Here is a 19688-nt window from a genome sequence, read left to right as displayed (position 1 = left end):
TTCTAAAATCATATAGTTGAGATAAATTACTTCTTTTCGAAATCGATATGGTGAGGCTATGAAAATAAAAGAGTTCGTGGATGGTTTTGGTAGAGCTGTACGGAGTATGAGAAAACACTAATAAGTACCAAAAAAACTAATGACATGCACATTTAATTACACAGTTACAACAGGGATATAAGAAAACATTGATTGGATTGTTCGAGTAAATAGTGCAATGTTTGTATGGAAAAAAAAAAAAGTTTCACATGCAATGGTAGGTTTGAAAGTATGTCTTTGACAGTGAAAAAAGTTGCCACAAATAAACAGAGAATGTGCAATTAAATATATTCTTTGTGAACTCATTGTTTAGTCTCTTGTGCCATATCCCTCCTTGTGCTTAAACCTTTTTCTTATCTTGTTTTTTTTTTTCTTTCTAGGTTCCTGGTCAGACTTCGTTCATGAATTTTTGGTCCTTAAAATTAGTTTTGGTTGGATTCTCTTATTCCTTTTGTTTTATTTGGCATTTGGTTTGGCAAGACATTTCTATATAATGAAATTTCCCATTTGGACCAAGAATTTACACACCTGGATCATTCTTATTCATGCATACTTGTAATTTCTAGACCTTCATTCCCAATTTCTGATCTTTTGTTTTAAGGCAGGTAATGGTGGTTATAATTATTTTGTACCGTTTATACCCTCTTTTGGACATGAAGCATCACATCTTCTCTCAAACTACAGTGCAAGTATCAAATTTTCTCGAACTTCATACAATTGAGTTTGTGGGATTAGTTAAACTTAAAAGACAATTTTTAAACTTGTCATGATGTAATAGAATCATTTTGAGCAATATTAACTTAAGTATATTAGCCTAATCTTCAGTTTTGCTTCTATATATTAGTTTCTTTTGTAGAGTTAAAATGATGGGATATATGTATAATTTTTGTATAAAAATAAACATTTCAACTATGTCTGATTTGTGTCATGAAAAATAATTCAATGACGTCTTATGAACGTCGTTAAGTTCAATGACGTGTTCTCTGCATCATGTAAAGTCCTAAAAGACAACGTCAAATAAAACGTCGTACTCTTCATGACGCCTAATTGACATAATCAAAACCTCATCCATGACATCGAGCTCGCGCCATGGAAAGAAGAGGATGACATGCGATCAGCGTCATTGAAACCTCATTCCATGATGCAGAATAGATGTCATGTTTTGAAAAAGTTTACACGACACGCCATCCGTGTCGTTGAAACACCATTTCATGACGTGAAACAAACGTCGTGTTTTGAAAAAGTTTCCAAGACACTTTATGGGCGTCATTGAAACCTCATTTCATGACGCATAACAAAAAGTCGTGTTTACAAAAAGTTTCCATGACCGCCCTTTTCGACGGCGCGGGTTATGACTTCCATATAGCCATATGCATCATGTAAAGTCCTAAAAGACGACGTCAAATAAAACGTCATACTCTTCATGACGCCTAATTGACATCATCAAAACCTCATCCATGACATTGAGCTCGCGCCATGGAAAGAAGAAGATGACATGTGATCAGCGTCGTTGAAACCTCATTCCATGACGCATAATAGATGTCATGTTTTGAAAAAGTTTCCACGACACGCCATCCATGTTGTTGAAACACCATTCCATGACGCGAAACAAACATCGTGTTTTGAAAAAGTTTCCAAGACACTCTGTGTGTCATTGAAACCCCATTTCATGACGCAGAACAAAAGTTGTGTTTTTAAAAAGTTCCCATGACCCCCCTTTTCGACGATGCGGGTTATGACTTCCTCCCATATATCCATACGTCGTCAACATTCAAATGGCTCTTCATTCTACACGTCTTTACTTTTGAATTAATTTTCATCGCTTTCGTATTGAAATGTGTTATTGACTGGTCTATCATAGAAGTTAAACCAATAAAATAATAATATATATATATATATATATATATATATATATATATAAGCGATGAAGCAGAGTTGATGATGCAAGAAAAACTATGATAGACTTTGCTTCTGTAGTTCAACTTTTTGCTTCTTGATAGGTCTATCATAGGTCTATCATAGAAGTTATTGATGCAGTTTTTCTTGTTCCTTGAAAAGAAGCAAAGTTGAAATAAAGACGCAACGTTGCCAGACGACACTACCAACTGCATAGTTTCATTTTAACGTGTACAATTCATTGGACTTTTCATTGCGAGTTTTTGACTTCTTTTATCAAACCCTATCTTCAAAAATGTGCCTAATTCTGCGGCCTTGGGTAAATGAAGACTCGGGGTCCTTAATTAAAATTAAAATCAAACTCCATCTCTCTAATTTTGATCTCCTTGGCCTATATATATATGTAACAAGGCCTTGAAGATCTATGTCATTTTCCGTGGGGAGTTCGTGGCATTAGATAACCAGAAGTAATAATTTGATCTAAGGTAAATCCTAACTCACATTATATATGCATGGAGTTCTTTCAATCATCGATAGACATGGTGGTATTTTTCATTGCAAGTATTACTCATAATTTTTTTTAAATGATTGAACATTTGTAAGTTCTTCTAAACATACAAAACAAATTCTTATGTAGGAATGTGCATGCACATAAGGTTTTCTTTGTTTTTATTTTATAATTTTTTTTTGTTTCCGTATGTTTGAGACACATAAATTGAAGTACAACGGTATTTGATTATGATTTCGGTGGCTGGTGTTTCCATGTAGCTAACCTGTGTTATCGGGCTCCTGGTTCATGAAGAATTTACTTTGGCTAATTCAATTTGATTGTTGATATCATAATGTTCAATTATGGGATGGAGTGATTGAAAGGAAATGATTAATTTGGATTTTATAACAAAGTTCAAATTAAAAAAAATAAAATGTTAGACTGATGTTTTTTGTTTTTCAATTTCAAATTATTATCGCTAATTTTGAAGTGCCCCTCTGGGGTCTATAGTGTTACAATCTAGAAACTCCATGCATGGGAAGAAAAGAAGAAGAAAAGGAGGACTTTTTTTGTTAACTGCCACTTGAAAAATCTGTTGAAAATGCTTTTGAATTTTTCAGGAGAAAAAACGTCAGCCATGGAAAAGTCAAGAATTGGTGTTGTATTATTTCTTTTGTACCTGTCTGTCTTCTATCCTCAATCTAAGGTTCAATCATTCGCCACTTCATCTGATCATGGTAAGTTTTTAACGAACACTTGACTTTGATAAATACTCGTATCATACATGCACTTAAGTTTTTTTTTTTTTTTTTTCAAAATATTTTCGTTCTATGTATGCATATCAAATACTCAGAAAAATACAAATTTTTATTACGTGTATTTTTTATAATTTTTTTTAATAATACATGAAAAATTCATGTATTTCACATATTATTGAATATAAATAACATACATTAATAAATTGAAATAAATAATAAATGAAATTTTCACCGTATTTTTGAAAGTTTTTCCCGTCCGGTTATATACTAACTATTCTCAAGGGTATCACTCTAATTCTTCAAAAAAAAAAAAAACCATCATAACAAACAGTTCTCCTGAGACAATCATTTACTTCCATCTCTTCATATTTTGCAGATTTAAGCTACATGAAATTTGTCTATGATTCCACTGATCTGCCATTAGAAGAAGTGTACGACTACATTGTAGTTGGAGGGGGTACAGCAGGCTGCCCATTAGCAGCAACTTTATCAGAAAAGTACTCGGTGCTCCTGCTAGAAAAGGGCAGTGTTCCAAGTGCATATCCAAGTGTTTTGAGTCAAGATGAGATTCTTACAACTCTCATGCTAGAAGACGATGGAAAGACGCCAGCTGAAAGGTTCACATCCGAAGATGGTGTGGCCAATGTAAGAGGCAGGATTCTTGGTGGGTCAAGCATGATCAACTTTGGTTTCTACTCTAGAGCCGATAAAGATTTTTATGGAAACTCAGGAATTGAATGGGACATGGATTTGGTTCGCAAGGCCTATCAATGGGTTGAAAATACTATCATATCCCCCCCGAATGTGTCACGTTGGCAATCTGTTGTGCAGGAAGGTTTGTTAGAGGCTGGTGTTCGTCCAGACAACGGATATAATTTAAATCACATTCCAGGAACTAAGGTCTCGGGTACTTATTTCGACAATCAGGGAAGGAGACATGGAGCTGTGGAATTGCTTAATCTAGGAAACCCAAAGAACTTGCGAGTTGCAGTTCATGCCACGGTAGAGAGAATCGTATTCTCTTCCAACGCGCCAAGTATATTTCATATATTTGCATCTTTTACTTTAATTTCTTTGTTAATCGAGCAGGATATTCGAACATTGACAGGAGAAATACCATTAGATTAAGAGTTAATTGATATCTTCAGTTTTCAATAATTCGATAATAACTACAATCTGTTCTAACCATGCAGATTTGTCTGCTAGAGGAATCGTGTATAGTGATTCTAAAGGGAGGTCACATAAGGCCTTCATACGTGGTAAGGGAGAGGTTATATTGAGTGCCGGGGCAATTGGAAGCACTCAACTCCTGCTACTTAGTGGTGTTGGCCCAGAGTCCTACCTTTCATCTATCAAAATCCCAGTTGTTCACCCTGAGCCTTACATTGGACAGTTTATGAGTGATAATCCTCGTAATTACATCACAATTTTGCCTCCATTTCAACTGGAGTCCTCTAGTGTACAGATCGTTGGCATCACAAGCGATTTCTTCATAGAGACTTTCTCTGGGTTGCCATTTTCTACTCCACCCTTTAGTATTTTTCCTGATCCTTCTTTCTCCGCAAAGATAAATTCAACTTACGGGCAAATTATCTACAAAGATCCAGGACCCTTGTCCTATGGTTCGCTTAGGCTGCGGTCGTCCTATGATGTCAAAGTTGGTCCAAATGTCCGCTTCAACTACTTCTCAAATCCGCTGGATCTTGCTCGTTGTGTTAATGCCACAAGGAAGGTTGGTGATTTATTAAGCACAAATTCGTTGAAACCATTTAAGGCTCAAGATTTGCCGGGTATAGATGGTTTCAACTTTTTCGGACCACCATTACCAATGAACCTTACAGATACCGCATCCGTGGAAACATTTTGTCGAGACACAGTAGCCACATTTTGGCACTACCATGGGGGATGCCTTGTGGGAAAGGTGGTTGATGGGGATTTACGAGTCAAGGGGATCAATGCCTTACGTGTTGTTGATGGATCCACATTCAAGTTCTCACCAGGGACCAATCCTTCGGCCACCGTTATGATGTTAGGAAGGTATGTTATCCATACTTAATAATTTATTTAAGCATTTATTTGGATGGAATGATCAACTATTTATCTGAATATATCAAGATAACTCCTCCGGAACAGAAATGATGAAATCTGATAAGCTGCTATTCTTTTTCCCTTCAATTTTTGTGCTTTGGGCAGGTATATTGGCGTTAAGATGCTGAAAGAAAGATAAGCTTGCAAGGCGTGTTATTCACCATGCCCTACTGATAAGGTGGAAGATTAATAAGACCAATTGTGTAGTGTTTTCCTACTGAATAAGGTGGAAGATTAATAAAACCATACAATAATTTCACCATTATATATAGATAAGCTTGTGCAGTGTTTTCTTACTGAAAGAAAAGATAAGCTTGTGTGGTGTTTTCTTACTGAATAAGTTGATGATTTGTACCATACAATAATTTCACCATTATATATAGTTATATTTACTTGTATCATTTGCGTTATCGAATTAATTACTGGAATAAACATACAGGTACATGATTCTAAAGTTGATTAAAAAGAAAGAGAAAGAACAAAAAGGAACAAAATTGATTAAAAAGTATTTAAAAATAAAAGAGAGTTTCTAGTTTTTATTTTTATACACAAGTCATGATTCTAAAGTTTTTTTTACTGCAATTTGAGATATAGACCAACCAAGCAAGTATTTCCACATTTAACTAAAATTTCAGTCAAGTCAAAATTTCTCCCAAGATGGGGTCCCAAGATGCGCGTAGTTTATTTAACTACATTGATCAACATATATTTCCTAACCATAGCTATTTTCATGTCACAACTTAAAAGATGAAACTCAAACAAGCTCATCATCATGTTCTTGTTTTGAAATTTTATAGTAAATTAACCAATTGATATATTTTGTATGCAAGTGTTTAACCTGAGAGGTTATCTCCTAATTTTATTTTTCATCATCAAGCAACAGTTTATTTACAATAGCGTGGCCAATTTGCTTTTGGTGGATTAAATGTGTAATGGGGAACAGAAAGGTTGACAATATTTCTTGTCAATTATTCAGCAAGTTTGATATGTGAGCTATAATTTAAACATAGGCCAGGAAGTTTCGATATATTTATTAAAGGCAAATGAGGGCTTATAAATAAAAAGCTTCATTTCAGCATATACATATCATTTGCCTTGGCAATGAAAGATTTGTTCTAAAAGCTCACAGTTTCTTTTGTGCTTTCTTCGGTCAGGTACATATCCGACTTATTTTCAATATTCTTGCGCAAATTTTACTTATACTTGGATTTTCTTTACTTTTATTGTTGTTTTAGTTTTGTCTAATTTCTACGTACTTTACATAGCTTTGTACTCCTTGTGTTGTCTAGTAAAAAACTGTGAATGTTAGCTGGAAACTAAAGCTCACTTCTAGCTCTTAGTTTAGTGGCATTTTTCTTCTTTTAAAAGAGATACTCAATTTATATTCCAGCCACCTCCCTATTAATTTAACAATAATGCTATTTGTACCATATTTATTGATCATATTATTGTCCACCTCTCTAATAAGGTAAAACAACTTGGAGTCCTTGAAATAATGAAATGTCTCATAAGCAATTAAGGTAAACGCAACCCCTTTCTATGTGCTTATGATATAGAACCCAATGAAGGCCAGGTAGGAGCAAGGGTGGCCCTTAGGATGGGCAAGTGGTGCCACTGTACAAGGGAGGGGGAGACTTTGGAAAAACACAAAGGAGAGAGAAATTTTGTAAAAGAAGCCAAAATGGACAAAATTGCCCTTATTTATTTTTGGATTTCCTAAGGAATCCTTTACATTTGCATGTCTTTGATTTGAAAGTTGAGAGATTTTTCTGTCTTTTTTGAAAAAGCTTTGGCTTTTTCCAAAAGTGAAAGTTTTTTTATGGCTAAAACTTAAATTTACTTATTGGTTTTACGTGTGTATATAAATATACACAGAGACTTTCCATTGAGGGATCCCTCAAATAAGCTAATTTGAGAGACGCCCCTTGTAGGGCCAACTCCGAATTGTATTTTACTAATCTAAACCATACATTTTGTAGATACTCATTCAAAGATTTTCTTTACAAAAAATCACTTGAGTCCGATATCATTTGACTACTCAATTGAGTTATTGAAATTTTAGTACTTTTTTTGAAGCACCATGTTTATTAATTTTGTAAGACACAATTAGATGTCGAAATAGTTTCTGATTTATCTATTTTTTTGTAAGAATGATCTATGAATGGAACCTGAAAAATAGATGATTTGGACCATTGAAAGGGTACCCTAAAGGGCGTCCATCAAATAGAATTATTCGAGGAATCCCTCAATAGAAGGGGTATATATATATCCGTGGCACTACGTTTTTGACACAAATTTTGGGCCATTGGATTACTCCATTTTCAATGGTTGAGATTAAATATTACATGGCAAGTACTTTTTTTTTTTTAAAATAGACAATCATTAATTTTATTTTCTCTCTCATAAAAATAAAAGAAATTTTTTCTCTCTCCAACCTTTTTGCTGGAAGACGTAATCTCTCTTGCCTCTTTAATCTCAAATATTTATTAAGGTCTAATAAATAAAGAATCTCACCAAAAACTAAATGCTCAAACCACAATCCCACATTCTCTCTCTCTCTCTCTCTCTCTCTCCTCTCTCTAACAATTTTTGCCTTCTTCGTCGGGAAGAAAGCTTTGCTACAGTTGATACTTCAATTTTTGATTTTCTTCATCATCTTTGGTTTATTTTTATTTTATTTTTTATTGGAATTAAACTAGGACCTCTAGATTAGGAATTTAAAGAATTAATAGTTTCCAAGGGGATTAAGTGTATTTCTTAGGTATCTATGAGTAAGCTATATTCATTTCAATTTGTTTCAAATTTTTGGTAGGATTTCTTATTTTGAGGATTTGATTTAGGGATTTTAATCTTCTCATATATGAAAAATTTGACTATTACTGGTTTTTTTTTTTTTTTTTCGATTCATAGGGAGAGAATACAAAGAGAAAATTTGATGCCACACCACTTTCTTCAACCTCCTCCCTCTTTGGGGTTGGTTTTAGAAAAAGATGGATTACCTGTGGATTGATATATGGAATTACAGTTTATGAATTGTTTTTTTCTTTCTTCTAGCTGGTGTCTTTGTTGGGCTGTCCAAAATGTGTTTCTTCAAATGGCCTCAACACCCTAGGTTGTACTCTGCACAGAGAGGGAGAGAGGTGTGGGAATGTGGGATTGTAGTTTGGGCATTTAGTTTTTGGTGAGATTCTTTATTTATTAGACCTTAATAAATATTTGAGATTAAAGAGGCAAGAGAGATTACATCTTCCAGCAAAAAGGTTGGAGATAGAAAAAATTTCTTTTATTTTTATGAGAGAGAAAATAAAATTAATGATTGTCTATTTAAAAATTAAAAAATAAAACTACTTGCTATGTAATATTTAATCTCAACCATTGAAAGTTGAGTAATCTAATGACCCAAAATTTGTGTAAAAAACGTAGTGCCACGTATCCGCCCATTATATATATATATATATATATATATAGTTCCCTTCTATTGAGTGACGCCCTTTAGGGTACCCTACAATTTTTTTTCCAATGATCCAAACTATTTATTTTTTAGGTCTTCATTCATAGATCATCCTTACAAAAAATTAGACAAATCGGAAACCGTTTCTACATCCAATTGTGTCTCACAAAATCAATGAACACGGTGCTTCAAGAAAGTACTAAAATTTCAATAACTTAATTGAATGGTCAATTGATATCGGATTCAAGTGATTTTTTGTAGAGATGATCTTTGCATGTGTATCTACAAAATAGACGGTTTGGATTAATGAAATACAATCCGAAGTGGACCCTACAACAAGGGGTGTCCCTCAACGTAGTGCCACGAATCCGCCATATATATATATATATATATATATATATATATATATATATAGTTTCCATTGAGGATCCTCAAATAAGCTTATTTAAGGGACACCCCTTGTAGGCCCCACTCCGGATTGTATTTCACTAATCCAAACCGTCTATTTTGTAGATACTCATTCAAAGATCATCTCTACAAAAAATCACTTGAATCCGATATCATTTGACCACTCAATTGAGTTATTGAAATTTTAGTACTTTCTTGAAGCACCGTGTTCATTGATTTTGTAAAACACAATTGGATGTCGAAACCTTTTCTAATTTGTCTAATTTTTTGTAAGAATGATCTATGAATGAATACCTAAAAAATGGATGGTTTGGATCATTGGGAAAAAAATTGTAGAGTACCCTAATGGACGTCCCTCAAATAAAATTATTTGAGGAATCCCTCAATAGAAGGGGACTATATATATATATATATATATACACATGTAATTATGTATATACATGTAAGCGCACAACATAAGTACACGATTGTGTCCCAATTGTGTGATTTTCTTTTTACTTATTTTTTCAAAATAACAAACATTTCTTCATGAAATGGCACTAAGGAGCATTACCCATGACCAATCAAATAACTTTACCATACAATACCACTAGGCTGTGCATTATCCCATGACCAATCAAACAACTTTACCATACAATACCATTAGGCTGTGCGTGACTTTATAAAAAATAATTGTGTTCATTATTTTTATTGGTTTATGGCAATAATTTTTTTATATAGTATTCTTATGTTAGATGACGTGAGGCTCCAATTTAAATTTCGCACAGGACTCAAATTTTTAAGGCCGACCCTGAGTACGGGTCCATTACCTCACTCAACAATGTTTTACTTTTTATTTTCCTTGGTAATATTCTAATTAAGGAAAGTGTCATTACCCGCGACTGCTTTCTTGTTCTCCGTTTGTGACCCGTATATTAAAGGAAATTAACTGAATAAAACAAAACATATATTTTTAGTTAGTATTTTGCTTACTTTATAAGGGGTTTTTTTTTTGAGGGGGTGGGAGAAGGAGCTCACTCTATAAGGTTACTTCATGCAATAGCCAAATAAAAAAAGTTAGTTAATGCTCTTTCTTTGTAACAACATTTATTGCACAGAAATTTGTAATTATGTGAAGATGATTGATAAAGAATTTCTTAAAGAAAATCCAAGTCCAGCTTTATTTAAAAAATAATAATCCTGAGTTCACCATTGAATTCACTGCAGGTTGTAAAGATGGACCCAAAGTATCTTAATTTTTTTTTTCCTTTGAAATGGACTCAGATAAATTATACATCTTACCAATTAAGCAAAAGTAACAACATGTATTTCAAGATATATATATATATATATATATATATCTGTCAAGCCCTTTGTGAACCTGTCGAGCCCTTCCAGCAATGCTCAAACGCGGCTTGAGTGGTTAAAATTCTAGAAGTGATGGTTTCGAACTCCCATGATCCCTTGTTGTTTATACTATTGCTTATACTACAAAAGGAAAAAAAAGCCACTCAAACAACACAATAATGAAGACAAGTACCATATTATAACACTGATAACACCTTAAGTAGAAACTTTCATCTACAAATAGCCATGAAACTCTCTTAGTTATTCAGGGGAAAAAGTTACTTCATTTGGCCTTCAGAACATGGAGAAATCAACAATTGCTGCTATACTGCTTCTACATCTCTCTATTTTTCAGTCTCAATCAGCGGTTCATTCCTTGGCTACTCCATCTGATAATGGTAAATTAGTTTATCGTTCATTTTTATTATTAAAGGTCACTGGCCGTTGGATATAATTAAGGACGTGAAAAATAAAAAATAAAAAATATATATAAGAAACAACGTAGAAGCAGATGGATATATGCTTCTGTTGATCTTGTTGTTGGATATAATTTAGGTTTTCTTCATCTATTCGAACTTTGCAGACTTTAGCTACATGGAATTTGTGTCCAATGCCACGGATCTACCGTTGGAAGAGGAATATATATGACTACATTATCGTAGGAGGAGGACCAGCAGGCTGCCCATTGGCAGCAACATTATCAGCAAACCACTCAGTCCTTGTCGTCGAAAGGGGCAGCGTTCCGATCGAATATCCAAGTGTTTTAAGTGAAGAAGGGTTTGTGACCAATCTCATGCAAGAAGATGATGGTAAGACACCAGCTCAAAAGTTCACGTCCGACGATGGTGTTTCTAATGCAAGAGGCAGAGTCTTAGGTGGGTCAAGCATGATCAATGCCGGTTTCTACTCGAGAGCTGAAAAGGAATTCTATGCGCAATCAGGAATTGAATGGGACATGGCTTTGGTTGATAAGGCCTATAGGTGGGTGGAAGACACTATTGTGTTCCAGCCGAAATTGGAAACTTGGCAATCTGTTGTAAAAGAAGCATTGTTGGAGGCTGGCGTGGGTCCAGACAATGGATTTAGTTTGGATCACATCAAGGGAACTAAAGTTGGGGGATCAATTTTCGACGATCATGGAAGGAGACAGGGAGCTGTGGAACTGCTTAATAGAGGAGAGCCAAAGAACTTGCGAGTTGCAGTTCATGCCACAGTAGAGAGGATCATCTTCTCTTCCAATTCAATAAGGATATATGATGCACTTGTAGGGTTAGCAATAATATATATGTTCCATTCACAGTGTTTGATGTTAACTATAGGGAACTGTTATTCACACTCCAGAAAAGTCATCATGCAATACATCCTCATGGATCACTCACTCATTCTTTGAATTTGTATAAAACTAGTGCATGATGTCTTTTTGGGAGTCTGAATAACAACTCACTAATTATAAGCTACTATCTAACGCAGGTTTGTCAGCTATAGGAATCAAGTATAGTGATTCTAACGGGAAGACTCATTGGGTATATGTACATAATAAGGGAGAGGTTATATTGAGTGCTGGAGCAATCGGAAGCCCTCAACTTCTGCTACTTAGTGGTGTTGGTCCAGGGTCCGATCTTTCATCGTTGAAGATCTCAGTTATCCATCCTCAACCGAATATTGGACAGTTTGTGTATGATAATCCTCGGAATTTCATTAACATTTCGCCCCCATCTCCACTGGATCTGTCAAGTCGACAGATAGTTGGAATTACAAGTGATTTCTACCTAGAGGCCCTTTCTTATAACATGCCAGCTAACCCCAAATACTTGATTTTGGCAAACATTGCTGCAAAAGTACCCGGACCTTTGTCTATGGTTCCCTTCGCCTGCAATCATCTTTTGACGTGAAAATTGGTCCAAATGTCAGCTTCAACTATTTTACACATCCGATGGACCTTGCTTGTTGTGTTAGTGGCATGAGGAAGCTTCGTGATTTATTGAAGACAGATTCATTAGAACCATTCAAGACTAATTCTTCGTCTGGTACAGAAGGTTTCAAGTTTTATGGACCATCTTTACCAGTAAATCAGACAGATAATGCATCATTTGAAACATTTTGTCGAAGCACCGTAGCTACATTTTGGCATTACCATGGCGGATGCTTGGTGGGGAAGGTGGTTGATGGACGTTTGCGGGTCATGGGGATCAATGCATTACGTGTTGTTGATGGATCCACATTCAATTTCTCACCAGGAACCAATCCTCAGGCCACTCTAATGATGTTAGGCAGGTAAGTTATGCACACTTAAATATACAAGAAATTCTTGATAATTAGTTGGTTGCATGGCTTTGTTATAAACTATGTGACATGTGTTAGAGTAGGATTGTGACACTTGGCGTAAGATTAGAGGTTGTGATGGTTAGTTAGTTAAGATGGTTGTGTATAAGTAGTGTATTCTGAATTACCTATTCATTAAGAAAAGAAAGTTCATTTTCTGTGCTCTCTCTCTCTCTCTATTCCAGATATCTCATTATCTCTCTCTCTAGAAATCATTCTTCATAGTTCTTCTTTTGATATTGGTTAACATGGTATCAATCGCCATTACCGCTCACGCAGATTCTTCGATCCAGCTTCTTGCTTCCGCTATCTCTGTCTTCGATTTGATCTTCGGCTACCTCTGATCTCTTTGTTTCTTGCTTCTTCACGATTTCTGTGTCTTCTCGAATAATTGTAATTTCTAGGGTTTGTTGATTCGATCTCGAAGTGTGATTGCTTCTTCTTCTTCTCCTCTCTTGGCATTGTGCCGCTCAAGTGTTTGTGATAAGTTCTCAGTGAATTGCTTAGTTCTATACTGCAACAATGGTGACTGCTGCACAACTTCAGATTTTGCAATCTCCGATCACGGCTCTTATTTCTACGATTTCAACGTTTGTGAACGTGAAATTGGACGACTCGACTACCTGAATTGGCATTGTCAGATGCAATTGTTGCTGGAGAGCAATGAAATCATCGGATTTGTTGATGGCTCTCATCCTTGCCCTCCTACTATTGCCTCTGGTGAATCTGGTATAAATTCTTCTAACACTTCCTCTGCTATGTTGATATGGAAAATGCATGATCAGGCTGTTATGCAACTTCTTACTGCAACCTTGTCTCCAGTGGCTATGTCTTGTGCGATTGGTAGTAATAGCTCTAGAGATCTTTGGATTCTTTTAAGAGAACAATTTTCCACTGTGTCAAGGACTAGCATTTTCCAAATGAAGTCTAATTTGCAGAATATCCGAAAAGGATCTGATACTATCAGTCAATATCTTCTCAAAATAAAAGAGGCTAGAGATTATTTGGCAGTTGCAGGGGTATATTTTGCTGATGAGGATATTGTGATTCTAGCTTTGAATGGCCTCCCTCCTGAATATAATACATTTCAATGTATGGTTCGGGGTAGGGAAAGTGTTATTACTCTGAAAGAGTTTCGCTCTCGCCAGTTACTTGTCTGAAGAGCATATTGTGAAGAACCTCACCTGTTGCCCCATCATATCTTACTGCTATGGCTGCTACTTCCAAGCCTACTGTCTCATCTGCGCTACCTCTTCAGCAGTCTAATGGAGCTCATGGCCAGTCTTTATATGTTAATGGCGGCTATAAAACTTTTCATAGAAACAGGGGAAAGGGCAAGTTTAATCAAGGTCAGCGACCGTTTAATCTGAGACCATAGTTTTATACTCAAACCCATGTGTTGCCTATACCAACTCCAGGTGTTATTGGTCAATTTCCCACTTCTTAGTATACATCTCCATCAGCACCACTTGTTCCTACTTGTCAATTGTGCAACAATTAAGGTCACACTGCTCCATTCTGTGGGTCTAATCCTCCTGAGAGGTCCAAGTGTCATATTTGTGGTAAAACAAATCACACCACGTGGTACTGCTTTTATAATGATAACGGTTCGAACTTTATTGGTGCTGGAATTTATTCCCAGGTTCCTCGGATGCCTTCTTCCTCACTTGGATACTCTTCGACTCAGTCTCATCACTCTCAACAATCCCCAATGCAAGCTATGCATACTGTTATGCAACCATCTCAGTCATCCTCATCTCCGAGTCTCCCTCAAGTATGGCTTCCTGATTCTGGGCCCTCCAATCACATGACTGCAGACTTATCCACTTTTATCTTTGGCTACACCTTATCCCACAAATGAAACAGTTCAAACTGCTAATGGTGAAGGTTTGTCGGTATCATATGTTGGTAACTCTATTATTCCTACAAGTGTAAAGCCAATCAACTTGAATTCGGTTCTATATGTTCCAAAGTTGACTCAAAATTTGTTGTCAGTACATCGGCTTTGTTTGGACAACAACTGTTGGTTAATTTTTTATGCTTTTTGTTTTTGGATTCAGGACAAAGCCACAGGGAGGATTCTTTACAAAGGGCTGTGCAGTAATGGACTATACCCCATTCCTCTTGCATCTTCTCATTCTGTTCTCACAACCACCAAACTTCAACCTCGAGCATATCTTGGTCAGCTAGTCTTCTCTTCTACTTGGCATCATAGACTAGGTCATCCTACAAATAAAATTGTTACATTGATGTTACAAAAAGCACATACATAATGTAAACCAGTTTCTTCAGCTGTCATGTGTCATAGTTGTCTTCAGGGCAAGTTTTGTAAACTTCCCTTTTCCCACAGTGTCCACAAGTCTGTCAAACCTTTTCATATCATCCATAGTGACCTTTGGGGTCCCTCTCCTTGTATTTCCGTTGATGGATACAGGTATTATGTGATTTTTGTGGATGAATGTACACGCATTGTTAGCTTTTTCCCCTAATCAATATAAGTTACATGTATTCTGTATTTGTTACCTTCTACAAATATGTTCAAACTCAATTTCAACTTCCATTCAGATTCTTCAAAGTGATTTTTTTGGGGGAAGAGTATGTTAGCAAACAGTTTCAAGCTTTTCTTGCTGATAAGGGTATCATTCATCAAAAGTCATGTCCATACACACCTGAATAAAATGGGCTCACTGAACGAAAACATAGACATCTTATCGAAACCACCATCACCTTATTACAACATGCCACCCTACCATCTTCTTTCTGGATGTATGCTGTCCAAACTGCATCCTACTTGATTAATAGAATGCCTACATCCATCTTACATGATAAATCCCCCTTTGAAGTTTTGTTTGGAAATATTCCAGCCATTTCTCATCTACGAATATTTGGTTGTGCTTGTTATCCCTTGTTAAAACCTTATCTTACCAACAAACTTCAACCAAAAACCATTAAGTGTGTCTTTTTGGGATATGCTTCTCAGTATAAAGGATATATATGTTATGATGTGTCTGGGAAACGTATATATATCTAGACATGTTGTTTTTGATGAACATGATTTTCCATATCCAGACTTAGTGACACATTCAAAGGTATTCATTCCATCTCTTACTCTACCATGTCCATCTTCTCCTTTACCTGTTGTCACCAATAACAATATTGTTGCATTGCCTACATCTCATGACACTACTGCATCAGATACATTCATTTCACCTAGCAATACTTCTACTTCATCCTCTTCACCATCACCTCTGTCCATTACTGGTGCATCTCCATCTTTATCATCAATTCTTGTGGTACCTGAGTCCAATGTCAAGCCCTGTCAACTGACACTTTACCAGTGGCTGACTCTTTTCAACCTGAATCCATACAAGTTGTTCTTGAGGTTCCTCCTATGAATCTGCATCCCATGCAAACTCGAAGTAAAAGTGGCATTGTGAAGAAGAAGGTTTTTCTAACAACTCTACAAGAGTCTGGGGGTGTTGATTTATCCTTAATTGAGCCTGCCACTTACAAGTCGGCTTTAAAAGTGCCTATTTGGTTGACTGCTATGAAAGAGGAAGTCGATGCTCTTCATTCTCAGGGGACCTGGAGTTTGGTGCCATTACCTCCTAACAAGAATCTAGTGGGATGTAAGTGGATTTTTAAGATTAAAAAACATGCAGATGGGTCTATTGCACGACATAAGGCTCGATTAGTTGCTAAAGGGTTCACTCAAGAACCAGGTCAAGATTATGGGGAAACTTTCAGTCCTGTCGTTAAACCAATAACAGTGCGGATTGTCTTAGCTCTTGCTGCACATTTTGGTTGGCAGTTATGCCAACTCGATGTCAAGAATGCTTTTTTGCATGGAATTCTCCAAGAAGAGGCGTACATGGCTCAACCTCCTGGATTTGAGGATTCTCATCATCCAACTTTAGTTTGCAAACTTCATAAATCTTTATATGGGTTAAAACTGGCTCCCCGAGCCTGGAATGATAGGTTCACTTCCTTTTTACCTACATTGGGGTTTCAACATACATACTCTGACTCATCTCTATTTGTGAAACAAGTGGATTCTGGCATTGTCATCTTATTGGTATATGTTGATGATATCATAATTACTGGCAGTGCTATCAGTGAAATTCACAAGGTTATTCACTCTATCACCGTTGAGTTTGAGATCAAAGACTTAGGAGATTTGCATTATTTTCTGGGAATTCAAATTTCTCGTACCAACACTGGATTGTTTTTGTCACAGTCTAAGTATGTCCAAGATCTACTTGTCAAAACTGAAATGACTGAAGCCAAAGCGTGTGATACTCCTTGCCTTCCTTATCACAGATTGCTCAAAGATGATGGTCAACCTTATGTGAACCCCACCTTGTATCGAAGTATTGTCGGAGCTTTGCAGTATTTGACTTTCCCCCGACCTGATATTGCATTTTCTGTGCATCAAGTTTGTCAATTTATGCAAAATCCAATGGGGTCACATTGCACAGCCGTCAAGTGGATTCGTTGGTACTTGAAGGGTACAATGCACTTAGGCATTAGCTATAATCGAGGAAACTTGAACTTAACAGCTTTTAATGATGCTGACTGGACAGGAGATCCAAATGATCAACGGTCCACTACCGGTTTGTTGGTTCCAATCCTGTGTCTTGGTCCTTTAAGAAGCAACAAACTGTTTCCGATCTTCCACGAAGCGAATATCGTGCTTTGTCAACTACTTCTGCAGAACTTGACTGGATCAAACAATTACTGGTGTTTATGGAGGTTCCCATTGCTCAGCAACCATTGCTTTTTTGTGATAACCTATCTGCAATTGCTTTATCCTTCAATCCTGTTCAACATCAGAGGACCAAACATATTGAGATCGATGTTCATTTTGTTCCGGAACGTGTGGCCAAACAACAGCTATTTGTGCAGTTTGTGTCTTCCAGAGAACAGTTTGCAGATATCTTCACCAAAGGCTTAAGTGCTCCTCTATTCCATACTCATTATCACAATCTCATGCTTGGTTTATCCCAGCGTGAGATTGAGGGGGGATGTTAGAGTAGGATTGTGACACTTGGCGTAAGATTAGAGGTTGTGATGGTTAGTTAGTTAAGATGGTTGTGTATAAGTAGTGTATTCTGAATTACCTGTTCATTAAGAAAAGAAAGTTCATTTTCTGTGCTCTCTCTCTCTCTCTCTCTCTCTCTCTCTCTCTCTCTCTCTATTCCAGATATCTCATTCTCTCTCTCTCTAGAAATCATTCTTCATAGTTCTTCTTTTGATATTGGTTAACAACATGTTGCTAATTTTATCCCTCTAATTTTTTGTGCTATTGTAGGTATGTTGGCCTTAAGATACTGCAAGAAAGAGAAGTTTACGAGGGATGATGTTAACATTTTGTTTTCATCCTTGGGTATGTTGGTATAATATGCCTTTAAAAATAAATAAATAAATAAAGTTGGGTTAGTCCAGGCTTCTAGCTATGAACTCTTTTTGAGTGTATTGCATATTTGTAGTTTCTACTTGTATGTTCTACTTGTAAGAGTTTAACAGTTGTAGTTGTAGTTTTCAGCGTTGAGGTCTTTGTCAGGTTATTTCAGGCTTGTGACTTTTTTGCCTGATTTTTTTTGGTACTTTGTGGTTATGAGTAGAGGTACACCTAGTGCACTTACAATTGCTGGTGGAATCCTCCATATTTAGATAACTCTTTGAGGTTATTACGCTCATGTATTTGTATTAACCCAATGTGGTTATTTGTGTTTGTATAGGCCTTTGTGACTAATGGCCTCTATACCTGAATTATGAATGCAATCTATCACATTTATCTCATAACGCATGATTTGAAACATTATGTAAATATTAATTTTTTTTAATCAATATGGATCTGATACTTTTTTCAAATTCACGGTGACATATAATTACAAAGGAAAAGAAAAACAAGAACCCTTATGATGATAATGGACATTCATCTGACTAGAAGGAAAATTAGGTGAACTTAAAATAAAATGGATATGTTGATTTTGGTCCCATTAAAGAAACAACAGACACGTTATGAAAGCCTTATCTACTTTATCAAATAGTTATACAAACGACCTATGGCTTCTTTTTCCCTCTACACCCTTTGTGCTAAGGGTCATCATTTGGCTCGTGGCCCGCAAGTTGAAGTGGGTAGTTTGAGGGTGGATGGATCAAAGCTTGGCCAGGTTCAATAGTTAGGTTTGTTCTGTAACATCCCACATCGACCAACTGAGAGGGAGTGATGTGCCTTATATGTACATGCCCCCCTCCATCTAGCACAAGGTCTTTTGGGAGCTTACTGGCTTCGGAGTCATAAGAACTTCGAAGTGAAGTGAGTTAGGGCTAGAGCAATCCCAAGATGGGTGACCCACTGGGAAGTTGCTCGTGAGTTCCCAGAAACAAAACCTTGAGGGCAAAGAGAGGGGCCCGAAGCGGACAATATCGTGCTACAACGGCGCCGATCCCAGGATGTGACATGCTCGGCTCGGCTCATTCTAAAGTTGAATAGGACTTGGTTTGCGGTTTGAAACCTCCAGCCCGCACTCAGCCCAACCTGGTTGAGCTCATTTAAGCTCAGCCTAGTTGAGCCCGCTTTTTTTAAAGTAATGCAGTCCCATATTTCCTTTTAACAAAAAAATAAAAATAAAAATTAATGTAGTCCCCTGTTGTCTAAAAATTTGTAACAAAAAGACATAAAAAAAAACTTAGAAAAAGTATTAAAAAAATTAAATAAAAGGCCCGGCCCGTCTAAGCCCATCGTTGGCCTGGCCCGACCTGACCCGAAAAGTCCGTATAGGCTCGGCTCAATGGGTGGGTATGGGCCGAGTCTTTTGAAACCTCAACCCGGCCCAAGTCAGCCTAAAAAACAAAAGAGAGGGTAAATGGACAAAAAAGAAATGAGAAAAATCAGCTCCCTCTT

General features: G+C 36.5%; 1 protein-coding gene and 1 pseudogene across 1 annotated transcript; both read left to right on the top strand.

Annotated features, from left to right (window-relative positions):
• Positions 1–2262: 2262 nt before the first annotated feature.
• On the top strand, positions 2263–5669 carry LOC103323320 ((R)-mandelonitrile lyase 1-like). The gene is made up of 5 exons (XM_089047450.1): positions 2263–2420; positions 3046–3162; positions 3560–4219; positions 4377–5220; positions 5377–5669. The coding sequence occupies exons 2-5, from the start codon at positions 3063–3065 to the stop codon at positions 5408–5410; spliced, it is 1638 nt and encodes a 545-aa protein (XP_088903576.1). The 5' UTR covers positions 2263–2420; positions 3046–3062; the 3' UTR covers positions 5411–5669.
• Positions 5670–10748: 5079 nt separating this feature from the next.
• Positions 10749–18138, top strand: LOC103323404 ((R)-mandelonitrile lyase 3-like; annotated as a pseudogene).
• The last annotated feature ends 1550 nt before the right edge of the window (positions 18139–19688 follow it).

Source organism: Prunus mume, linkage group LG2 (genome assembly GCF_029339155.1).
Source record: "Prunus mume cultivar Tortuosa linkage group LG2, ASM2933915v1, whole genome shotgun sequence".
Taxonomy (NCBI): Eukaryota; Viridiplantae; Streptophyta; class Magnoliopsida; order Rosales; family Rosaceae; genus Prunus; species Prunus mume.
This window is presented reverse-complemented; position numbering and strand designations above follow the sequence as displayed.